We start from the raw sequence: 26364 nt of genomic DNA on the forward strand, positions 1-26364 counted from the left end.
CTTTAATTGTTGCAGCATTGGACACATTTTGTTGAGACACAAACCCAAGCAAGAACATTTGCACAAGTTCTGTTCTGAGAATTTTATTCACTAGCTTTGAGATGTTAAACTTGGAGTGAGAGTGTTGAGATAAACACACTTGGATCAACAATTCACATGGCACCCAGTGCTTCCGTTGTGATCTCCTATACATCTGGAAGACTGGACAGTGATTGGGAGATCACTTTGTTGAGCACCTTGCCTCTTTCTGCCGCAATAGTGGGGATCTCCCAGTGGCCACCCATTTCAATTTCTCACCCCATTCACATGCCAGCATGTCTGCCCATGGTCTCATGGTCTGCCAGACTGAGACCATCCACAAATTGGAGGAACAACACCTCATTTTCCATCTGGACACCCTCCAACCAGATGGCATGAACATAAGACTACTCTGGTTTCCCTTAGCTTCCCCATCCATCTATCACTATGTCTCCTTTCCTCTTGCTTTGTCACTCTCTCTTCCCTCTGTCTCTTTTTCCCACTCTGCATTCACAGAGCCAACTCCCTGCTCCCAATCAAATCTCACATTTCCTGTCCTTCTATCTGTACATAATTAAGACCTTTGGTCTGTACTCCTCCCCCTGCCCATTCTTTTAATTCAGGCTCCTGTCTGCTTTTTACTCATACCTCAAAGAAGGGCTCAGGCCAAATCCATATATCTTTATCTCTTAAGGATGGTATGATATCTGCTGAATTCCACCAGCATCTCTGTGTTTTACAACAATTCACATGGCACAGAGAGCAGAATGTAAATGCTCATTCATAAAAAGAATTCCATACCATTTTCTGACATTAGGCAGTGGGAAAAAGTGAAAATGTCTGGCAGGAAAGGGTCGATTATGAAGGTGTTTGTGAGTTGGGCAGTTTTACTGCAACTTTGGAGTGGATACAAGATGAAAAGTCATGATGCAAAACAATGGCTGATGGATAAGATTGAAACAAGTGTATCTGAAGAATTAGGGAAAACTGCATAAAAAGGACTGGGATCATATCTAGCGCCAGGACCAAGTGGAACAGAGCCCACTGTGTTATTGAGGTGGTGTCACTGATGGTGGTACACGGGCCTTGAATTAGTTAATATAAGTAAAAGTGGGAAGTTTGGTTAGATCAAATATTTTAAAGAATATTTTAAATATCTTTTTTCTGACTACAATCTGCCTTCAAATCCCTAAAGAACTAAGATAAGGTGGTGTCTCAATAAATGTCCAAGGGCAAAAAAATTTACACACTAGAAAATTTATTCCCATACTGTTCATGTAGCCATGTTGTTAATACCTCAAAATAGGGTAAAGGTACACGATCATTTATCTGGACATCTAAAATTCGGAAAGCTCCAAAATCTGGCAAGTGGGGACCAGCGGTCGGGGGAGATGGCTGGGTGGTCGGGGGAAACAGCCGGGCGGACGATGGACTGACGGTCAGGGAAGATGGCCGGGGTAGACTGCTGGGCGGCCGAGGGACCGGCGGTCAAGGGAGACGGCCGAGGGACCGTGGTTGGGATAGACTGATGGGCGGCCGAGGAACACGGTTGGGGGAGACTGCCGGGCGACTGAGGGACCGGCGGTCAAGGGAGACGGCCAAGGGACCGCAGTTGGGGGAGACTGCCGGGCGGCTGAGGAAGACGGCCGATGAACGGGGTTGGGAGAGACTGCCGGGAGGCCAAGAAATGCGGTTGGAGGTTACGGCCGAGCGGCCGAGGGACAGGCGGTCGGGGGAGACGGCCGAGGGGCCGCGGTTGGGGAAGACTGCCAGGCGGCCGAGAAATGCGGTTGGGGGACACTGCCGAGGGGCTGAAGAAGACGGTCGATGAAAGCGGTTGGGGGAGACTGCCGGGAGGCCGAGGACCGCGGTTGGAGGTGATGGCTGAGGGACCACGGTTGGGTTACACTGCCGGGCGGCCAAGGAACGAGGTTGTGGTAGACTGCCGGGTGGACGAGGAAGACAGCCGAGGGACCGCAATCGGGGAAGAAGGCCGAGGGACCGCGGTTGAGGTAGAGTGCCGGGTGGCCGAGGAACGCGGTTGAGGGAGACTGCCGGGCGATCGAGGAACGCTGTTGGGGGAGGCAGCCGAGTGACCGTGGTTGGGGGAGACGTCTGGGTATTGAGGGACCGGTGGTTGGGGAAGATGCCCGGGCGACTGGAAAGGGGTGGGGGTGGATATGGCAGCACAATTGGGGTGGGTTTTTCGAAATCCGGAAAAATCTGAAATTCGGAACACACTGTCCCCCAAGGGTTCCGGATAAAGGATCATGTACCTGTATTAAAATAAATGAAATACAATGTCAGAACGTATACGGTTATGGATGTTGATAGATAAAATAAATGGGCAGACTATTTTACAAATGGGGAGAAAAATGAAAATATTCATATACAAAGGGATCTGGGAGTCCCTGAAGGTAAATATACAGGATCAGACGGTGGTGAAGAAAGAAAATTCAATGCCGGCATTCTTTTCAAGAGGAGAAGTGTGATGTTGAGACTTTATAAGGCACTGGTAAGACCTCACTTGGAGAATTGTGAGAAGTTTGGGCTCCACATTCAAGAAAAGATGTGCTGACATTAGAGAGAGTTCAGAGGATGTTCAGAAGGATTATTCCAGAAATGAAATGAGGGGCAATTGACAGCTCTTAGCCTGTACTCATTGAAATTTAGGAGAATGAGAGGGGGAACTCATTGAAACATATCTATTGTTGAAAGACATGGACTTAGTAAATGTAGAAAGGTTGTTTACCATGGTGGGAGAGTTTAGGACAAGAGGCCACAACTTCAGGATTTAAGGGTGTCTACTTCGAACAAAGATGTGGCAGAATTTCTTCAGCCAAAGGTTTGTAAATCTGTGGAATTTGTTGCCACAGGCAGTTGTGGAGGGCAGGTCGTTTGCAGTATTTAAGAGAGAAATGGACAGGTTCTTAATTACCCAGGTGTCACAGGTTATGGGGAGAAGGCCGGGCAGCCAGGCTTGGTGGGAAAATGAATCAGCTCATGATTAAGTGGCAGGATAGACTTGATGGGCTGAATAGCCTATTTCTGATCCTATGAATTATGGTTTTTATCACAGTCTAAAACACTACCTGTGTTCTGGATTTTTCTGCCCTTTTTCAATGTGAGGCAGCAGTGGCTCACCACAAAAATGTTAAATTAAGTTCCTGATAGTACCTGATGCAAGACTGAATGAGGCTTTGGAAAAACTCTACAGGAGAAAAGCTAAGCAGGCAGTGTAAACCGAAACATTCCTCATCTAGAACCCACAAGGAAAACGTACAACTCTTACTCAAAGAAGAGTGGAAGAGAAAGTCAAACCTTCTGGGTAATTCCTCAGAAGATGCTAATGTGTGACATTAACCTGAAATCAAAACTTGAATGAGCACTTCAATATGGTTTGAAGGATGCCAATGTGTAATAAATTATGAATGGCCCAAATCCATTTGTAGACATTTCCAACATATCATTATTTGGCCTTGAATCTTTTGTTATTTATTTTTGGATTTCATTGGTTATTATCATTTTTTGGCATTTTTAATTATTAAAAATGAAAGAAGTATCTAGATTCTTCATTCTTGATATTAAATTGCCACAAAATGAAAAACCGGCCCATTCAAATTCTCCATTTTTATGAAAACAAAAGTCCCAGTCACATCTCCGATTTCCTTAAGAGTCCATGAAGAAAGAGAATGTCTTTTTTCAATATTATATACCTGCATTCTCAAAATATTATGAACTATTTTTCCAACAAAGAAATGAATTGGTGCAAAAACCCTCCAGATTTTTCAAGTTTTATGGGAGTGTTCAATTGGCTATTATTTGCAAAACTTCAAGGGGTTGTCACTGAGCCCTTTTCTGGATGCAACATGCAAAATAATTGAGAAATCCAGTGAATTATTCATATTCCTTGGTTTCTTTATGTCCCCAGCAAGTTACATCACAGTTACCTGGAAACTAATACCTTACATCCACAGCTCAAAGAAACAAGAAAAAAAAATGCCATTCAGGCTCCTGCAAACAAGATGTGACACATTTGCAGCTCTGTGATAAGCATGATGTTATGTGCATTTGCACAGATTCTAACATCTATCATATTCTCACCAGCAATATGGATCCAACGCAGGTATCTGTTGAATTCTTGCTCTACCTGCTGCTGCCTCCTTAACTTTAGGAATGCTCGTCTGTTCTCCACTCTTTCCCTTTCTTTTGCAAACTCACTGCAAGATAAAAAGCAAAATTTTTGTCACGTTGCGCAAAAAGCGAGCGATTGAACAGAAGAAGGCATGGGAGATAACCCTGGCTTCAGAAATCTTTCATCATCTGTTCACATGTTGGGTTCCAGTAAAATGGAGACAGAAAGTATTGAAATTACCCAGTTGTCGAGCTGTATCTGCAGAAACAGAAACAGGGTTAGTGTTTCAGGTGGAAAATTCAGAATTGGGACATGAGAGAAAATAATTTTAAATTGCAGATGAAGATGTGAAGAAGCTGAGAACAACCGAGACCTGTACTTACTTGGCAAAGCAATTCCTGAGATCACAGAGATACAGCTCCCAGTGAGGACCAGGAATTCATACAAGTGAACAAAACGGTTCCAGGAGAAACAGGAATAGTTGAACCTACACTTGCGCCCACACTTACTCCCCCACCACCATTCGGGGCTCCAATCAGTCTTCCCAAGTGAAGCAACATTTAGCTTTGTTCCACATCTTTACTCTGTCCGTTACAATAGCGGGATCTCCCAAGGGTCAACCATTTGAGTTCCACATCGTATTTCCATACCAACCTGCACTTCCAGACTGAGACCACCCACAAATTGGATAAAAAAAACACCTCATATTCTATCTGGGCAACCCCACCCTCTCACCCCACCATTCCCCCATTTATTTCATGCAAACTTGTTTTAATTAAAAGATTAAAGTTGCAGAATGACAGACAAAGGAAAAAGAAAAGTTCTAAAGCTGAAGGTCTATAACCCTTTAGGACGTGTCTTCAAGTACCAACACAAATATTCTTTAACTGTGCTGCTAATCTTGCCTCTTACACACATTCCGACGCTGAGTTCCACATCCTCACCAACTTCTGACTGAGATTTATGTCCTGGTTCCCCATCTAATCTGTCATCACTTGTTTTAAATAACTCCGCACCCCCTCCCCCCATCTCACTCTCTCTCTCTTTCTGGCTTTTGAATTCTCTGCTAAAAGAAGTAGACCCTTCTCCTTTTACTCCATTTAGGCACTTCAGAATTTTAATCACTATTAAATCCTGAATGAACCCCCAAAATAATAAAATTATGCTCTTATTATGCTCTGTACCCACTGATCTCTCCCTGTAACTCTACACTTTGGAACTTCACCTTGTACTATGTATGAGATGTCCAACAGACTGCTTGGAAAACAAAATCTATCAGTGCATCCTGGTACATGACAATTACTTTGTGGCTCTTGAACTTAATACCCTGACAAATGAATACCAGAACACCATACACTTTCCTAACCACCCTATCAACCTGTGCGGGAACCTTGCGAGATCTATGGTCTTGTCCCCAAGTTCTCTTTGTTTCTCCATGCTGGTAAGAGCCCTGTTATTAACCACTCAGCCTTCAAGTTTGATGTTCTGAAGTGTATAACATTATACTTTCTTTGACTGAAATTCTCTGTCATTTCTACACCCCATCCTCTCCATAATCCTTTTTTAACTTATGGTGATGTTCTACTTTATCCATAATACCTCCAACCTATGGTACACTGACAAACTTCTTGACCCACTCCTGCACATATTCTTCCACATCATGATAAAAATTACAAAGAGCAGGGTCCCAGAACAAATCCCTGCTGATCTTCACCATTCATTGACCACCAGACAAAATGTGATCCATCTATTACTACCCTCTGCCTTCTGTGGCCAAGTCTAAGCAGCCAGGTTTCCATGGATCCCATGCCTCATAACTCAGTCTACCATGGAGAACCTTTCAAATGACTTTCTAAAATCCATAAACACCACATCCACCATCATCGATTTCTTTTGTCATCTCCTCAAAAAACTCAATTATGCTTGTGGGGTATGACCTGCCCCTTACAAGGGCATGCTGACCATCTCTAATAAAACTATGCTTCTCCAAATCCTCGTCAATCCTGACCCGAAGAATTCCCTCCAATCATTTACTAATCACTGACATAAGACTCACTGTCTTATAATTCCCAAGATTATCCCTATTACATTTCTTAAACAATTGAAAATGGTTTCCCCACTCCAATCCTCTGGTACCAGCCCTGTTTCCAGGGAGGATGCAAAGATTATTATCAAGCCCCAGTACTCTCTGGCTTTGTTTCCAGTGTGGAACTTTTGTATATTGTATCTGGCCTGAGTACTTTTCTATCTGAATGTGTATCAAAAGCTGCAGCACTACTTCATACTTAACCTCTACATGCTCCAGCCCATTTGCTTATTCTACACTTATCTCACATTATTTAAGTCCTTCTCCCTGGTGGATAATAGATTGGGTGAAATCGGTAACCAGAGAACATAGGTTTAAGGTAAAGCAGGAGAGCTTTAACAAGGGGCATCTTGCGTTTTAACACAGAGCGTGGTGCGTGTATCAAATGGGCTGCCAAAGGAGGTGGCTGAGGTAGGTACTATCACAATGAAAAACATTTAGACAGATCCATAGATAGATGGATCTGGGCCAAACACAGGTAGGTGGGACTAATATGGGTGAAACATTTTGGTCAGTGCCAGTAGGTTGGGCTGAAGGGCCTGTTTCCATGCTTTATTACTATGTTCCAATTAACTATCCAAGTTCCTGCTTAATCCCATCATAATTAGCCCTCCCCATTAAATATTTTATTTTATGCTCCCATTCTTGCCAATAGCTTTGCTAAAGTACTGGTCACTCTCCCTGAAATGCTCTCCCAGCAAGAGGTCTATCACTTGACCAGGGTCAGTTTCCAGTACTAGTTCCATTATTGCCTCTCCTAATTGGCCTGTCCACATGAGGAATCATTCTTGGACCTGCCTGACAAATTCTGCCCTTTCTGATCCTTTTGCATTAAGGAGGTGCCAATCAATTGGAGCAACATGGTAGGCATAGCAGTTAGTGCAATGCCTTTACAGCACCAGGGATCAGGACTGGGACTAGAATCCAGCACAGTCTGGAAGGAGTTTGTACATCCTCCCATGCCTGTTCTTCCTCACACACTCATTACGAATAGCATCCATCTTTCTCCCAACTACTCCATCATCTGTCCTAACTCTGTGGTTCCCATCTCCCTGCCTTTCTAGTTTAAACCCTTCCCAACATATCAAGCAAACCTGACTGCAAGGTCATTTTACCATGATATTTCAAAATATATTTTTTGGAAATCTCTTTCTAGTTGTGCAATTAAGGTTAGATGCAGTGAGGGCTGTAATGACATGTTTACATTTATTTCTGCCTGTTGAACCATTCGGATTCACTGGGGAAACTTCGTGCAAGCATCAACACCATCTGGAACCTCAGATAAATTCAATGCCTGAGGCATAAGCTGCAGTGACATATTTCTAAATTTCATACTTGGGGTCTTCCAACCAACTATGTTCCCCTGTTTGTACATGTAGAGGCAGAACTCTTCTCTCAGCAACGTGTGCTAGATCAGTGATGTTGACCTGAACTGGCCCAATGTCCAGGACAGCGATTGTCAAGGTCAGGACACATCATGTTGGGAAATCCAAAGGCAAAACTCTCCTTCACCTTGGGCAAAATAGGCAGCTGCAAATTCATTCTTTAAACACAGCTACCTGGCCTGTATTCAGGAATATGAATCTGCTTCCAAAGTAAAAGTACTGTCATAAATCATTAATATTGTATTCATTTTCACAATGAAACATTTTTTAAAAAAGTTATTTTAAAAGATACTTTGCAATCCCTCATGGACCATGCACTAATGGATCCTTCAGTCTCTCAGAGGTAAATGTGAAAGACTGCATATGCTGTGGTCCTGTGCAATACACAAAGTGCTGGAAAACTCAGCAGGTCACACAAAGTCGGAAGTAAATGGCAGTCAATGTTTTGGGCCTCAGAAGTGCCAAAAATCAGGCAGATACCTGAATAAAAAGATGTAAGGAAGCATGAGGGGAGAAGGAAAAGGGGAATAGCAGAGGTTAATAGGTAATAAGTTGATACGGGTGGGAAGGGAGAACATAAAGATGCTGAAAAGGGCAGAGAGTAGCTCTGACAGGAGCTGGGAGGGGGTGGTGGGAAGCTGGAGGAAGGGAGACAGAAGGATGATGAAAAAGAGAGAGAGACTGGGGGAGGGAATGGAAATTGGAGGTTAATGGAAATTGAATCCTCTTTAACATCATTGAAACCAACCTCTAACCAATTTCTGATCTAAACTTGAGGACCAATCTCAACCTGAAACTTACAGAATTATGATCCTTATTCCTTCATCGATGCTTCCACCATGGGCCAGTTTAAATTCCTGAGATATGTTTGAATACTCTATGTTCTCTGGAGGGACTTATTACACATTGTCTTGGCGAATCACACTGCATAGAACAGGCCCTACTGCCCAACTTATCCATGCCGACTAAGTTGGCATACTGGCCCAGTCTATTTACCTTCATATATCTGTCCAAATGTTTCTTGAATATCAAAGTCAAACCTGTTTCTACAGTATTCTCTGGCAGCCTGTTTCAGATATGGATCCCTCTCTGAGGCCCTTCAAGTCTCTCCCAAATTTATACCTTCTTACCTTTAAGCAGTTAGTAGAGCGGTTAGGATAATAATATTGCAGCACCAACAATCCAGGATCAGATCTGGTGAAGTCTGTAAGGAGTTTGTATATTCTCCCTGCCTGTGTTTTCCCCAGGAGCTGTAGTTTCCTTGCACCCTCCAGGTTGCAGGTTAATTGGGAGTAATATGGGTTTCAATGAGTGGAATTGGCTTTTAACATGTCATGAATAAAATTTAAAATATACAGAGAGAAAAAAATCAATACAGTGCAAAAGTAAGAGTCGTTAAGTGTCTCTGATTGAGTTTATTGTGAGGAGTTTGATTGTTTATATTCCATATTTTTATCCACTCTCTTCACTGAAACCCAAAGCTAACCTCAAGAGCAGTATCTCCATCTCACGCCCTTCTCAGGATGTCTGCTCCCATTACTCTTTTCATACACATGGCTGGTCACCAGTAAAGCAATACTGAACACTCTAACTACGCTGCAAAGCAGTCCATAGTAATTGGATTCAAGTTACATTTAGAGTAAAAGATACAGTATCAGGGCAGAGCCGACTCAATTTTCTCCAAACCTATGGCTTTACCTCACAAGCATTAATGGAATTGAATCCTGCAGGCAATGTTCTCTGAGCAGTAAACAAACAATCATACAATGCGACTGCTGCCTTCTAATTCATGTGGGTTTCCCTTCTTGTGTCTCACACACATCCACCCCATGCACAGGGACAGCAGCTGGTTGGCATGTGCAAGCCTCAAGTCTACAGCCTTCGATGTGGAGTGGGTGCAGGAGAACAGGATCACTCCAGATTCCCTCCCTCGTTTTCAAAGTCCTCACTGAGGGGTTGGGAGTGGAAAGAGTTGAGAACTTCAAATTCCAAGGCATCAACATCTCGAAGATCTATCCTTGACCCTCTATGTCGATGTAATCATGAAGAAGGTTTGCCAGTGGCTCTATTTCATGAAGAGTTTGAAGAAATTTGATATGTCACCAAAGACTTTTGAAAATTTCCACAAGTGTACTGTGGAGAGCATTCTGACTGGTTGTATAATTGGAGATGCCAATGCTCAAGACAGGAAAAGACTACAGAGAGTTGTTAACTCGGCCAGTGTCATCGTTGTCTTCAGTATTCACTCCATAAAGGACATTTACAAGAGGTTGTTGTCACATTTGTGGCCCGAAATGTGAAGTTAATAAAACATTAAACACAAGTTTTATCAGGTAAACTTCTGAGTGTCTTTATTCTCTCGTTTCCTTTGTTCTCTTGCTTGTGTTCTTATCTCTCTCTCTCCTACTACGTGACTTCCGGTATATCTCATACATATTCATTATCATGACATCCCTCCTTTAATCAGAAATAAACTTTACCTTCACTTACCAATATCCCTCGGAAACATACAATCATCGTAACTAATGGTAATACTATAACTCAACTATATAAAGTTTACTTCCTACAGCACTCATACATGCACTTTATGATATAAGATTAAATACTGTCCCAAAGTTCTTATTAAAACTATGGCACAAAGTCTTCGTATCGTTTGGGCACTTTCTGGTTTCGTTTCGGCCTGCCTGCGATATTGTCGTCGCTTCTTGGTTGTTCACTCTCGGCGTCGGAAATACTGCTCGCCACGGCTTCGGGTGTTTCTGGCACTCTAGTCACTTCATCAGGAGTGCTGGTAACTGCCTCTGGAACATCATCAGGTCTCTCAGTTTCAGCATCTCGTATTGGCCTTTCAACCTCTTCGCTCGATGTATCTCTGGACTGGTACCTTTTTACACTTGAGACATTTCTCTTATACAGGACTCCAGTCAGAGACTTGACTGTCACCATACTGCCACTTCTGGATACGACAGTATAGGGTTGATGGTAATAAGGTGTGTCTAGCTTACCACCAGTTTCATGCCTCACTAGAACATTATCTCCTGGCATGATGTCTGAGTACTTGGCTCCACGTTTCGAATCTGTGTACAGCTTTGCTGCACCTTTCTTTTCAGCATCGTGGTCCCTCATCTCCTGGTCGTCTCGGATTTCCTTTATTTCTGGCATTTTTGTGCGGATTTTTCTCCCAAAAAATGCTTCTGCAGGACTTTTTCCAGTGGTTGCATGAGGCGTTGCTCGATAGACAGCCACATAAGATAGCAATGCTTCTCGCCAATTTTGTCCTTCTGCGTGTGCAATCCTCAATCGTTTTTCAATGGACTGATTTTGTCTCTCTACTTCTCCGTTGGCTTGCGGCCATTTCGGAGTTACTTTATGATGGTGGATACCTGTGGTCCTCATGTATTCCGCAAATGTCTCTGAAATGAATTGTGGACCATCGTCAGAGTATAATGTAACAGGTAATCCATATCTTGCGAATATCTCTGCTAATGCTTGTATTGTTTTTTCACTGGTTGTGGACTTCAACACCACGTACTCATAGTATCTGCTGTAATAATCTATCACTACAATAATTGATTCACCCGTCGGTAAAGGTCCAAGAAAATTAACAGCTACGTCGATCCATGGTCCTGTCGGGAGTTGCGTACTCCAGATCGGTTCTGGCGGATTACTCCTACTTGTGATTTGACATCCGTGACAGTTTTAACAAATTTCTCGGCGTATTTATCACAACTTGGCCAACATACCTTGGTCCTGAGGTTTTGCTTGGTACCAACAATACCTAGGTGTCCTTCATGCGCTAAGGATACGATCTTCAGTCTCAATCTTTGTGGTATCACCAATCTGCAACCTCTTAATACACACTGTCCGATGCAACAAAGTTCGTCTCTAATGGGAATATAAGCCTTGTGAGTACACTTGTCCCATTGTCCACTCTGTATGCATTCTCTTACTTCCCTGAGTTCTGGATCACGTTCGGATTCTCTCTCGACCTCCTTCGTAGTCACAGCTTTCGGTATCGCCTGAATAGCTACGAAGCGTACAGAGCTCTCTGCTTCTGTTCCCAATTCTGACTTGGATTGTGGACCACCAACCTTCACCAATCTGGACAGCGGATCTGCAATGTTTGCTTTCCCTGCAATGTGGATTACTTTATATTTGTAGGGTTGTAGTCTGAGTACCCATCTCTCTATTCTGGCACATGGTTTGGATCTAGGTGCATAGATCACCTCTAATGGCTTATGATCTGCGATGAGTTCAAATTCAATGCCGTATAAATATGCATGGAACCTCTCACATGCCCATACAAGTCCGAGTGCTTCTTTCTCTGTCTGAGAGTATCTTCTTTCCACATCTGATAATGATCTGCTGGCATAGGCAATGATTCTTGGTCCTCCATCATGCATCTGGACCAACACGGCTCCTAAACCAAATGGGCTGGCATCCGCTATGACTTTGGTTGATGCCGCCGGATCGTAATATCCAAGAGTTTTTGCATCTGTCAGGCTTTGCTTCAGCGCTGTGAACGCTTTCTTCTTCTCAGATCCAAAATGAAATGGTACACCTTTCCTGGTTAGTTTCCTTAGTAGTTCTGCCACTGTAGCAAAATTAGGAATGAACTTTGCACAAAAATTGACCAATCCCAGGAAACTCCTCACCTCTGTTGCGTTCTGAGGTGCACGTGCCTCTGCAATAGCTTTCACCTTGGCCTCTGCAGGGTTTAGTCCTTCCCGTGTAAGTCTGTGTCCCATGAAGTCCATTTCTGACACACCGAACTGGCACTTGTTTCCATTCACGGTAAGGCCTGCCTCCTGTAGTCTAGATAGTACACGCCTCAACCGTTTGTCATGCTCTTCCTTCGTTGGTGCATGGATTATGATGTCGTCAGAAATGTTGGCAACTCCAGGAATGCCTTGAATCACTCGATGGATTTCATACTGGTAGATCTCCGAAGCTGCATTAATTCCAAATGATAGTCTCTTGTAACGATACAATCCACAGTGAGTCACAAATATAGTTGCATCTCGGGAACCTGGATCCAGCTCTAATTGATGATAGCCCCACTTCAGATCAATTTTTGAGAATACCTTGCTGGTAGTTAGTTCTTGAAGTATTTCCTCCACTGTTGGTATAGGGTGTAGTTCTCTCATTATAGCTTCATTGGCCATTCTCATGTCAACACATAGTCTTATGTCACCCTTTGGTTTGGGCACAATCACTATGGGACTGACCCATTGTGTCGAATGTTCCACCGGTTCAATAATGTCTTGTTCGATCAATTCTTTAATTTTGGCTTTGACTATCCCACGAATTCCAAACGGAGTTCGGCGCATTGGTTGTGCCTTGGGTTTGACCGTTTCATCTACCGCTAGCTTCAATTGTCGACCTTTCAGCTTTCCTCCTCGGAAGACTGCGGGGAATTCTTGCTTCATATCCTCGTATGACTGAATTGAATTGACACAAGCTCCAATATGAAGTATTGCCAGGTCTTGCGCTGTGCTTCTACTCAGCAATGGTTCTCCCCTCTCTTCTATGACCATAAACTCTGCTTCGGTGTACTTATCTCCAGCTTCAACAGTTGCAGTAAAACATCCAATGGTCTGCAATGGCTTGGTTGCTGTGTATGGATACAGTTTCTTGGAACACTTCTTTGAGGTACAGATGAACTTTTTCTTTTTCAACTTCTCCCATAAATGTCGATCAATCACATTACTGTCACTGCCTGAGTCTACAATGACCTGAACTGTCACTCCACCAATGATCACTGGGACCTTCTCATGATATCCTTCATTCAACGTAAATTGGTAACAACTCTGTTCCTCCTGGGTATCATCATCGTCACCGTCTATCTGACAAATGGTATCTTTCTTTCCAGGATACTTTCCTTTCCCCCAGGCTTTGCCTTTGGAAGTTGTACTCTTCCTCTTCTGGTCTGCATTGGACTTGCTTTTGTACTTCTTTGCAAAGTGGTCCTTACCTCCACACTTTCTGCAAACTTTGCCTTTGGCCGGGCAATAAGGGTCTTTTCCAAAGTGACCTCGGTTTCCACATTGATAACACTCCACGTCCTGTGTCGACGTATATCTTGGTTGGTTATGGCGATGTGAGAGCCTCTTAATTTGCTGGCTTGAGTTGTCTTTCAGGGTCATGCTATGAAATTGTCCTTCAACAGCCTCTAATGCAGCAGCAATGGTTAAAGCATCGGTGAGTTCCAACTCACTCCCTCTTTCCAGTAGACGTTTTCTGAGTTTATCTCATCTGCAGTGCTGTACGACTTGATCCAATAATTGGTTGTCCAAATCAGCTGGCATGTAATTACATCCAACAGCTACCTGGCATAGTCTCGTCACATACTGAGCAATTGTCTGGCCATCTTCTTGTCTCGTTCTCCGAAACAAATGGCGTTGAAATGTAGCATTCGGTGTCACTACATAGTGTGCATTTAATGCATCTACCGTTTTCTGGTACTCATCTTTTCTTCCAGTATTCAAAAGTGTCTTAAATGTTTCCCAAACTGAGGGTCCTGCAGTGAAAAGAAGTAACGCCCTTCTCTGCGCTTTTTGTTCAACTGTACCAGTATCTAGAAATAGGCCACGACTGTCAGCATAGGATTCAAATTCTTCCAGCCATACCTTCCACTTCACACTTACAGTGCTTGCATCACCAGTCGGGTCAAAATGAGCAATTCCACTATGTGTTAGAAAGTCACTGTCTGCATCAGCCATGAGGAAATATTCAAGTCCCAAAAGTACTGAGCAAAGAGAAAATTCTTATCACCTTGAAGTTGTCTGTAATCCTCTGTAATCTTGTTTAGTCTTTAATTTTCTTCAAGCTTCTTTCATCCTCGTCGCCAATGTCACATTTGTGGCCCGAAATGTGAAGTTAATAAAACATTAAACACAAGTTTTATCAGGTAAACTTCTGAGTGTCTTTATTCTCCCGTTTCCTTTGTTCTCTTGCTTGTGTTCTTATCTCTCTCTCTCCTACTACGTGACTTCTGGTATATCTCATACATATTCATTATCATGACAGTTGTGTCTCAAGAAAACAGGCTCCATTCTATTTGCATTGGTCATTGAACCATTAGCTCAGGCTATCAGGTAAAATGAGGATATTACTGGTATAAGGATTGGAGAGGATGAATATAAGATTAATTTATTTGTTGATGATGTTTTGATATATTTAACTAATCTGGATCAATTTTTAATTTATTTGCCAAATTGTTTAGAATTGTATGGTAAATTATCTGGATATAAAGTGAATTGGGATAAAAGTGAAATACTACCAATTTCTGAAGGAAATTACAATCAATCTAGACAAATTTGTAAATTTCGATGGACTGATAAAATTAAGTATTTAGGGATAATGAATGATGTAAATTTTCAATCATTGTATAATTTAAATTATGTACTATTAATGAGAAAGATTAAAGCAGATTTGATTAAATGGAAAGATTTACCTTTAACATTAATAGGTCGAGTAAATTGTATAAAGATGAATATTTTTCCGTGAATTCAATATTTGTTTCAATCGATTCCTTGTTCTCTTCCAAAATCCTTTTTTTAAGAGTTAAATAAAGTAGTTCATGAATTTTTATGGAAAGGAAAATTAGCAAGAGTAGTGATGCATAAATTGACCTGCCAGTTTGTTTTGGGAGGTTTGCAATTATCTCATTTTAAAAATTATTACGAAGCAGCTCAATTAAGATTTATTAATCGTATGTTAGATATTTCAAACCCTCCTAGCTAGGGTGGAATTGGCTGCGATATTGGAACCTTGTCCCCATCAGTTTGTATTTAAATGGAATACTGTCTTACTACAGAAATATAATGTACCAATTTTGAAACATTTATTAAAAATTTGGACTAAAAGGAATTTATTAATAGGATTAAAAGGGAGTTTATCAATTCAAACCCCAATATATCAAAATAAATTGATTCCTTTTTCTTTGAATAATAGAGATTTAGATGATTGGTGGATTAAAGGAATAAAAAGATTGTATTGAAGAAGGTCAATTTTTATCATTGAATCAACTTAAAGAGAAATTTGGGATTTTAGAGAATTCTCCGTTTGTTTATTACCAAATTAGGGCATTAGTGAAAGATAATTTTGGAAGAGAAATGAAAATTTCTAAGATAACTAAATTTGAATTTATGGTTTCATATTTTTCAGATAAAAGTTTAATATCAGAAATGTATGCATTATTACAAGATACAATGGTTAAAAAAATTTAGATACATCTAGGATTAAATGGGAGCAGGTTTTAAGTTGTGAAATTAGTCAGGTGGATTGGGAAAATATGTGTTATGTTGAGTTGACTACATTAATTAATGTAAGATATGGTATGGTTCATTATAATTTTTTGCATCAGTTATATTTAACCCCTGAAAAATTGAAAAAATATGGATTTAGTAATTCAGGTTTGTGCTTGAGGTGTGGAGAATGCGTTGGAACATTTATACATTCTGTTTGGTTTTGTGATAAAGTTCATCCTTTCTGGTTTAAAATTAGGGAATTTCTTCAAAATTTGTTTAAAATTCAATTTCCTTTAGATCCAAACATTTTTTTGTTCAGTTACTTTACTCCATTAGTGGACTTGGGGTTGGATAAGTTTCAGACAGCGTTCATTCGTCTAACATTGACAGTTGCTCGCAAATGTATTGCTATGTCTTGGAAAGATGAAGCGGAGTTAAATGTCGTTCGATGGCATCATGAGTTGAAGTCACGTACCTATATGGAGAAAATAACATATAATTTACATAATAATTATGATTTTTTTTTTGTTAAGATATGGACACCTTATATGAAGAATATGAATTTAGTAATATTGTAAATTACTGAATGTTTTTGTTTATTTTTAATGCTTCCCTTTAGGGATCTGTTGTGGGAGGGGAGAGGATGGGTTTGTTTTACTGTTTTATCATTAGACTACTTATTCTGTAAAAGTCTGTTTATTTTTATTGAAAAAATAAGAAAGCAGGCTCCAACATCAAGGACCTTCATCACCCAAGCCATGCCCTCTTCTCATTATCTACCATTTGGAAGAAGGAAGAAGGAGCCTGTAAGTGTGTAAGGAAGAAAAACACAAAATCAAAGCAAAATCTTTCCCTTTGGCAAGAAAGTGAATGAAGCAGGAGTTGCAGACACACTTCATTAGCACTAATAGATGATGACTTAACTGGCATAACGTGGTTGTCTATCCCTGACACCAAGTGTCAGAATATTAATATCCTGTTGATCAATGTACTGAAAGTCACTTTTGTGTCCTTAATGATTAGACTTTCACCCTGTTGACAGACACCTGGTCTGAAATGGCCATGCCACGGCTGCTCTTTTGCTGCAGTGGTACAAAGAACAATCTGCTGGAACAACTCAGAAAGTCATGAAATGGAATGATCAATGACTGAGAGTTCAGATGGGCCCCAGGGTTCAACTCGAAACATTGGCCCCTCCCTCTCCCCCTGCATCTCAGAAGAGATCCAGCCTTGGCCTGCTTATCTCCAACCTCAGAATCAGAATGTATTGCCATGAACAAGTCAAAAAATTTGTTGTTTTGTGGCAGCATCACATCACAGTGCAAACATTCACATAAACCACCTGACAACAATAAAAATAGTGGATGAAAAGTCAAAGAAAAGGCAGTGACTTGGGTTCATTGATCATTCAGGAATCTGATGGCAGAGGGGAAGAAGCTAACTTTGTGCTAAAGAGTGTTCATCTTTAGGCTCCTGTACCTTTTCCCCAATAGTAGCACAGTGAACAGGGCATGGCCTGGGGGGTGAGGGTCCTTGAGGATAGAGGTTGCTTTCTTAAGACACTGCCTCTTGTGGATAGTGAAGTCTGGTGCCAGTGATGTCACAGGCTGAGTTAACAACCATCTGGAGAATTTTGTGTCCTAAGTATTGGCACCTCTGTACCAGTGATGAATACTTTCCACAGAACACCAAACTCTAAAGAGCTTTTTTTCCAATACTTCATTTTCCAAACCCTCCAATGGTAGGTCAGCTTTCATTTGAAACACCTTCTCCACCCCATCCACTTTGAGAGAACCCCAATCTTTCTTTACCCATTCACACAATGCCCTAATGTCCCAGACCAGTAGCACCCACCCAGCAATCTCCCTGATCCATTCAATGCAGGGATCAATATCTTCTCATTGTCCCAACCATGGCACAGGCCAATGGGATTGGCAGGAGGTGGCTCGATCCCTATCCAGCTTCATGACAGAGTACTAGATCATATGCTTACCAAGAAAATGTGCATCTGAAGTTGACTTCAATAGTCCATCCAGCTCATCTTTCTGGGTGCAGTAGAATTTTCAGAGCTCTGTCCTTCATATATTTTAGGTTATCAAGATAATGTTTTCACTGGTTTTTGACATATAGATTAATTAAGCCAGGCCGCTTGACTTTCATTACCTTGATCGTGGGGGTTTCTGTCACTGAACCATAGAACATAACAGTTGAAAAACAGGCCTTCATCCCATTAGTCTGTGCTAAATTATTATTCTGCCTAGTTCCATGTATCTGCACCCAGATTGAGGAGATAATCGTAAACTTCAGGAGGACCAGGAATGAGCACCCTCCACGTTACATCAACATCTCTGCAGTGGAGAGAGTGGAGTACAGCAACTACTCAGAATTCACATAACTAGTGACCTACAAACGACATACAATATCTCGTCTCTTGTCAGGAAGACGGAAGAGTGACCGAACTTCCTGAGAAGACTGAAGTGGGCAAGGCTACTGGCCACCAATTTTTTCAACCTTCTACAGAAGCTCTATTGAGAGTGTCCTGGCCAGCTGCATCACAATGTGGTATAGTTGCTGCAGAGAAATGGACTGGAGGTCGATGCACAGGACCATAAGAAGAGCAGAGAGGATCACTGGAGTCTCCCTGCCCTCCCCCCACCCCCCCCCCCACCCCCACATTGGCATATTCTCCTGGGATCACTGAATGAAGAGGACATGCAGAATCATTGAGGACCCCTTCAACCTCACACACATCTTTCAGCTGCTCCCACCAGTTAAGAGATGTAGAAGTATCAAAACCAGCACCACCAGGCTGAGGAACAGCTTCTTCCCATGGGCCGTGAGAATGCTGAACAACCAAAGGACCTGCTCACACTAACCATCTGAGACACTCATATTCATGAAACAATACTTACTGAGATGTTGGTACATATGAAAACTTGCCCTGCATGTGTATTGTTTGTTTGTATGGGTGTTATGTCTGTCTGAGTATCCTCATGTTTTGCACCAAGGACCAGAGAATGCTGTTTCATTAGATTGTTCTTGTACAATCAGATGATAATTGACTTGATTTGACTCCATACTCCACCCATCCATGTACCTTTCCAATTTTCTTGACTATCAAAATTGGTCAGCTTCAGCTGGCAGTTGCTCCCCAATCTCCTCACCCTAAAGGCCCATCATGGTGCCATAGCACAGGGGCACTTTTGGGGACCCAGCCTAAGTTGTAGATGCCCAGATCTCTCCAGGTCCACCATGGGCAAGGCAGCTCACCACTGGCTGCAGTGTGACTTGTACCAAACAAAAGAACCTCGCACCATCACTGGTGTGAAGAGAACTACTGACTTTTGCCCCATTAGAACTCTCCCTTCCACCCCTGAACAGGAGATTTAAAATTCTGAAGATTGTGTGCGGAAAATTAAAGCTGACTCCATGTGGACCTGCCAATCAAAACACCTGGGAGTTTGTTGTAGGACAGGGAGAGGGTTAGGGGAGGGCTTCAAAATGTTGAGGAGAGTAAAGAATGAGAATTATTGTCTTAGGAGATTTGGCATTGTGAAGGTCTAAAGACTGAAGGCACTGGAAAAGAATGAGTGGGGGCACTGCGCTGAATTTATAAAAGACTGAAAGGAGAGATGAATTCAAAAATTGGAAAAACAGTAATAATTGAATGGGCAATGCTTGAATAAGAAGCTGAGGAGAACCTAAAATAAAGGCCATTCCACCAATCCCACAAGGATATGGGCATTGTATGGGACCAGGCCAGTTCCCTGTGCTGTTTCTCTGATCTGGGGAAAGTTAAGGGAGTTATCGAGCGTAGATAATTTCAGTACCATACTGCAATTCAGACCACGATATTGTGCCAATCTGTGTAAATCTACAACATGACCTGGGAGGACATTTTCGGTGACACTAGGTATTAGTCTATTAAGGAGAATCCTAGCGAAAATTTTGCCTGCAATGGAGAGCAGCATGATTCCCCTGTAGTTTGAGCAGTCTGATTTCTCGCTTTTGTTTTTGTACAAGGTGATGATGATAGCATCACGAAGGTCCTGAGGCAGATTTCCTTGGTCCCAACAGAGCATGAAAAACTCATGCAGTTTGGTATGCAGAGCTTTGCCACCAGCCTTCCAGACCTCTGGGGGGATTCCATCCATACCTGCTGCTTTGCCACTTTTCAGTTGTTCAATTGCCTTATATGTCATCACAGTGTGGCTTTCGCGCAAACAGAGGAACTACTGACATGGTCTTTGCCCTCAGACAGCTCCAAGAAAAGTGCAGAGAACAAAACAAAGGACTCTACATCACCTTTGTTGGCCTCACCAAAGCCTTTGACACCATGAGCAGGAAAGGGCTTTGGCAAATACTAGAGCGCCTTGGATGCCCCCCCAAGTTCCTCAACATGGTTATCCAACTGCACGAAAACCAACAAGGTCGGGTTAGATACAGCAATGACCTCTCCGAACTCTTCTCCATTGACAACGGCGTGAAGCAAGGCTGCGTCCTCGTACCAACCCTCTTTACTATCTTCTTCAGCATGATGCTGAAACAAGCTATGAAAGACCTCAACAATGAAGACGTTTACATCCGGTACCGCACGGATGGCAGTCTCTTCAATCTGAGGCGCCTGCAAGCTCACACGAAGACACAAGAGCAACTTGTCCGTGAACTACTCTTTGCAGACGATGCCACTTTAGTTGCCCATTCAGAGCCAGCTCTCCAGCTCATGACGTCCTGTTTTGCGGAAACTGCCAAAATGTTTGACCTGGAAGTCAGCCTGAAGAAAACTGAGGTCCTCCAACAGCCAGTTCCCCACCATGACTACCAGCCCCCCCACATCTCCATCGGGCACACAGAACTCAAAACGGTCAACCAGTTTACCTACCTTGGCTGCACCATTTCATCTGATGCAAGGATCAACAAAGAGATAGACAACAGACTCGCCAAGGCAAATAGCGCCTTTGGAAGACTAGACAAAAGAGTTTGGAAAAAAAACCACCTGAAGAAACACACTAAGATCAGCGTGTACAGAGCCGTTGTCATACCCACGCTCCTGTTCGGCTCCAAATCATGGATCCTCTACCGGCATCACCTACGGCTCCTAGAATGCTTCCATCAGCGCTGTCTCCGCTCTATCCTCAACATTCATTGACTTCATCACCAACATCGAAGTACTCGAGCTGGCAGAGTCCGCAAGCATCGAATCCATGCTGCTGAAGACCCAACTGCGCTGGGTGGGTCACATCTCCAGAATGGAGGACCATTGCCTTCCCAAGATCGTGTTCTATGGCGAGCTCTCCACTGGCCACCGAGACAGAGGTGCACCAAAGAAGAGGTACAAGGACTGCATGAAGTAATCTCTTGGTGCCTGCCACATTGACCACCACCAGTGGGCTGATATCGCCTCCAGACGTGCATCTTGGCGCCTCGCAGTTCGGCGGGCAGCAACCTCCTTTGAAGAACACCGCAGAGCCCACCTCACTGACAAAAGACAAAGGAGGAAAAACCCAACACCCAACCCCAACCAACCAATTTTCCCTTGCAACCGCTGTAACCGTGCCTGCCTGTCCCACATCGGACTTGTCAGTCACCAACGAGCCTGCAGCAGACGTGGACATACCCCTCCATAAATCTTCATCTGCGAAGCCAAGCCAAAGAACAATGTGTCCTTCCCTCACCCCCGGAATCTTCTATTTTTTTTCTCTTACATCCTTGTCCCAGAACAGATCCTTGCAGAATGCCACCAGTCACCGATCTCCAGGTAGAATATGCTCCATCTACTACCACCCTCTGCTTCTACAGGCAAGCTAATTCTGAATCCACGCAGCCAAGGTTCATGACTTTCTGAATGAGACTACATTTAGAACGTACAATGGGGGACATTATCAGCAATTTGGCTCATGTGGCACAAGTGCCTCACACAAAGCCATGTTGAAGAGAAAACTAGGCTTCTTTAAATGTTCATAAATCTTTTCCCCAAGAATCCTCTCCAATATTTTACCCTCCAAAATTCCAAGATTCTTTTATTGCCATGGAATAAATAGATATGATATTACATGAAATTGCAAATAGCCTGCCATAAGGCAGAGAAAGATTCACTATCAGCAGAAAATCCTGGTTCCCCTACAGTCAGAGAAACAAGCAAAAGAGAGTCGCCTCAGAGTCACTGAGTGTCCATGAATTCTCCTCCAGTGCTCTCGCATCCTCTGCAGTCACACAGACTTCAGTCCAAACCACTGTCAACCCAAGCTACAGATCCAAACGTCCGACATGATCAGGAAGCTTACAGCACCCAAGGGCCCTCAGGAATCTCTCGCATCCTCAGCAACTTCTCGCATCCCACTTCCAATACCTAGTACCCTTTCAACCAGCCTGGTATGAGTCCTTTGACTGCAAGTAGCCAGCAGCTACAGCCTGCGTGGGTTCCTCATGCCGAGACGCCAACAGCCTGCCACCTGTGTGTTTTTAAGCTGCAGAGCCCCTCACTGGTCTTGCCTCCATGGTGACCATCTCAAAGGATTGTCTCCTCTGCTTCTCATTCTCCTACAGAGGGTATTCTCCCCATTTTGTGTTCCTCCAGAATCTGCAACCCTTCGAGGCTGTTGCCAGCAAAGGCACCGCCATCTTGGTCCCAGGCACAGGATTATAAAATAAATCACCATCAGCTCCTTTAACAGGCTGTTTAAAGCCTGTAGGTGGACTAGTTAATAGGACCCCGCAGGGAGTGCTGTGTCATCTCTCCCCGCTCTCTCCTGGTCTGCACCAGGGGCAGCGCTGCCATTGCGGCACTGCCATTTTTTTGTTAGACTCACTGGTCTATAATTCCCAGGATTCTCCGTAATACATTTATTTCATAAGGAATTACATTTGCCTTTCTCCCATCCTCTGCTACCTCTTCTTGCGATAGAGTTAACAATAAACAGATGTTTAATAATCTGAGCAGTGCTACTCAGTTTCATTGTTTTCAGTTATGCAGGAGAAAACCATATTCTTGCAAGATTGACACTCATATTCAATAAGTGTAAAGTTGGTGAGCTAACACGCTTCAGACATTTACATTTTTCTAAACGTTCTCCTCAGTTCAAGAACCTGGTGACAAAAAACAATGCCATCTCTCCAAATGCTGCAAATCCTCGGGGTACGACTTATTTGTTTGCTGATGGAGGCAATCTGTCAGCCATGAGGCTGTTAGCAGAGGCACAGATGACTGTGGCAGCTGTGATGAACATGCTGCTGAGCTTCACTCAGTGAAACGTGACTGGACCAAGAGGTGAACGGTCAGCAGACTGCAACAGAGGCTGGTCCCCCACTCTGCTAAAACAAACTCAGTCTCCATCTTCACCTGCATCTTTTGCCTGACTTATCCATCTGCTTTGAAACTCAAATGTTTTTAGTTTTAATTCAATACACTTCAAGGGATATTTGCCCTTCATGTAATTTGCAAGAAAAGCTAGTAAACATATTGATATAAATTCAATAATATGCTTTTAAATTCTTATTTGTCTTCCAAACTCTCTATCACAGCTGATCTGTGTCACCATTTCCGGCCATGTAATAACCAAAAGCATGTGACCTTCTGCAGGTCTTGTCTCCTGAGGTCTCTGAATGGAATTGGGTCAGTGATTCTCAACCTTTTATGTTGCACTCACATACCACCTGATATATGGATTGGGACTACGCATGGACTAGATGGGACAAAAGGCCTGTTTCTGTGCCATCAGATTCAATGGTTTTACCCTGCTCACCCAATTCCTCTGCCTTCTCTTCAGAGCCTGAAAATTCTTTCAGATAATTCTCCTGTTCTATTCAGAATGCTGTGATCAAATCTGTCTCCATCACTGCCCCTGCAATTCCAGACTTAATCATCGAGTTGCTCCTCATTTTAATAAAATATTTAAGATAAAAGTAATGCAACAGGCCCTTCAGCCCACGATGTGTCACGTTATCAATTTAAGCTGCAGATCTGCCTGCATTCCCTGCTAGTTCATGTGCCTGTCTAAATGCCTCGAAAATATTCCTTTAGCATCTGTTTCTACCACATCCCTTGACAGCATTTTCTAGACAACCACCACTCTCTGGGTAAAATAAAAACTTTCCTCATAAATCTTAACCGATGTCCTCTTGTCTTTGATATTTCTGCCCTGGGAAGAAGACTTTGCCTGTCCACTCCAAAAATGCCTCTCATAATTTTATAAATGCCTATCAACCCAAGTTCATCCAACCTCTCCTTATATCTCAGATCAGATCAGATACCATTTATTGTCATGTAATAAAACATAATGTAATATTACAAAAAAATTGTCCTCAGACTGTCATAAAGCGCACTAAGATTTGCTATTAATTGCCCAGTGCCCATTACAGTTAGAGAAAAAGGAAAACAGTCCTCTCAATGTCCATAGATTCATCTCCAGTGAGCCCTCAGCCTCTGCAGTCACACAGACTCTAGTTCAGTTCAAACTATCAGCAACCTGAACCCAAATCAAAACCTCCGACACAATGAGGCACCCAAGGCTCTTTGGGAGACCTCCTTGCCCTCAGCTTGCTCTCTATGTGTTACTTTGGGAACTTTTTCTAATCCCTTGCATTCTTTACCCATCCCTCTTTTGTGTGCACTGGTCCCTGTTGTCTCCACTTTGCATCTACACCAGGGGTGTCAAACTCAAATTCACAGAGGGCCAAAATTAAAAACTTGGACTAAGTCGAGGGCCGAACTAAATATTTATTGAAATTTTTCAACAACATCTGCATGTTTTCTCTTCTTTCAACATATGTAATGTTAAACTTTAGGATATAACTTTAGGAGGATAATGTTACAGGTCAGGAGTAGGTAGCTCAAGTTCACCCTTTGCTTGACCTGAGGGAAACATATTTGGTCCCTGTGGAGATGTAGTCAGCATTCAGAGGCTGTGCCCATTTTGGCCTGCATCAGGACTCAGCATTTCCTGCTCACTCCTCAGGCTCTAGGCCTCTATTCACCCTCGACCCACCAGCCCTCTACCTGACCAGTCCTTTACCCAACCTCTACTCACACCTCACTCCACTCGCTCTGCCTCTACCCACCCATTCCTATACACGCCCCTCTACTGCCTCTCCCCTCAACCTGTTCCTCCCTCTACCCGTCTCTCACCCTCTAATCACCCCACCCCTGCCCCTCCCCTTTTACCTCTTCCCTATCCACCCCTCCTTCTACTCATTCCTCCCTCTAACTGCCCCTTGCACCACCATAACTTCCCCTGCCCATTACTCCTCACCTACACCCTCTGCCCACCCCTGCCTACCCACCTACTCAGGCCCAGCGCGCTGCCGATCAGCCTTTGCAGAGAGCCACCATCTCTCCCTTCACGTGCAGGGCCGAACCAGCCATCCCTGGGGTCCGTGCGGGTGCAAGCGGTGAAGGCCGTGGCGACCGGGAGAAGTGCGCTCACGCTGTGGAAGGGCTGTCCGGTGCCAGTCACGCAGGGCTCGCACTGCCCGGGGGCCGTGCACAGCCTGCCATGCCCATCGTGCCGACAGGAAATCACAGGCGCTCGCCAATCCGCCGCACCGCTCGACAGGTGGGAGAAGTGACTGGTTGTGCGGGGAGCCTTCCAACTGGCTTGCCGGCTGATGACATCGACAGACTTCTCGTGTTACAATTTCTCGTGTTACAATGGGGAAGGATGTGCAATGAAGGGGGAGGATGGTGGGGGTGACATTACCAAAAAACAGCATCGGCTCTCGCTGCAGGGTGGGCCACCCCTAATACAATTTTGAAATGATCTTGCGGACCAAATATAATTATAATTGGCCCGCGGGCCAGAGTTTGACATGTGTGGTCTACACTAACTATATCCATAATGATTTTTGACACTGTGGCAAACCGCTCCACTCCATTATCAAACCACCATCGATAGTTATGGGCCCTCGCAGGATCAGGAGTTCCCAGTGGCCGGGGGCACAATGAACTCTGGGAAGCACATGATAGTGCGCCAACTGTAAGCTCCTGTGAAGATTTCATTAAACAATTCTATTGGTTCAGCTCACAGACAACTCCTGTTGTGCTTTATTCACTGCACCACACGCTACACTGGTGATCCCGATGGTCCAAATGACATTTTGGACCTCACTATGGATGCGCAGAATGCCGTTGTGCTCAAACATTTGGACCTCTCATCCACAGGTCTGGTTTGAATAGGCCAAGGCCCAGTTCCATCTATGCCAGATTACCACTGATGCAACAAAGTGCTACTATGTTGTTGCATCGCTGCTCCAAGACACTGCGGGTCGTATTATCAATTTCTTATGCCAGCCTCCAGCCAACGACAGGTATGCAGCTATTCAAGTCCTGCTCATGCGTACTTTTGGCCTTTTCTAATGCAACAGGGAAGCATGACTTCTCCATATGGACGGCCTAGGCAACCACACTCCTTCCGAACTAATGAACGAGATGCTGGAGCTCATGGACAGACATGGGTCCTCTCTGGTCTTCAAGCAACTTCTTCTCGAGCAAAT

The 26364-nt window shown here is 43.4% G+C and overlaps 1 protein-coding gene across 1 annotated transcript in view; it reads right to left on the minus strand.

Moving 5' to 3' along the window:
• Positions 1–26364, minus strand: part of LOC138762259 (probable voltage-dependent N-type calcium channel subunit alpha-1B) — a 927445-nt gene that overhangs the window by 325508 nt on the left and 575573 nt on the right. Inside the window, exon 10 of the mRNA XM_069935943.1 lies at positions 4123–4238. Coding sequence (XP_069792044.1) covers positions 4123–4238 — 116 coding nt within the window. The remainder of the gene's footprint in view (positions 1–4122; positions 4239–26364) is intronic.

Source organism: Narcine bancroftii, chromosome 1 (genome assembly GCF_036971445.1).
Source record: "Narcine bancroftii isolate sNarBan1 chromosome 1, sNarBan1.hap1, whole genome shotgun sequence".
NCBI lineage: Eukaryota > Metazoa > Chordata > Chondrichthyes > Torpediniformes > Narcinidae > Narcine > Narcine bancroftii.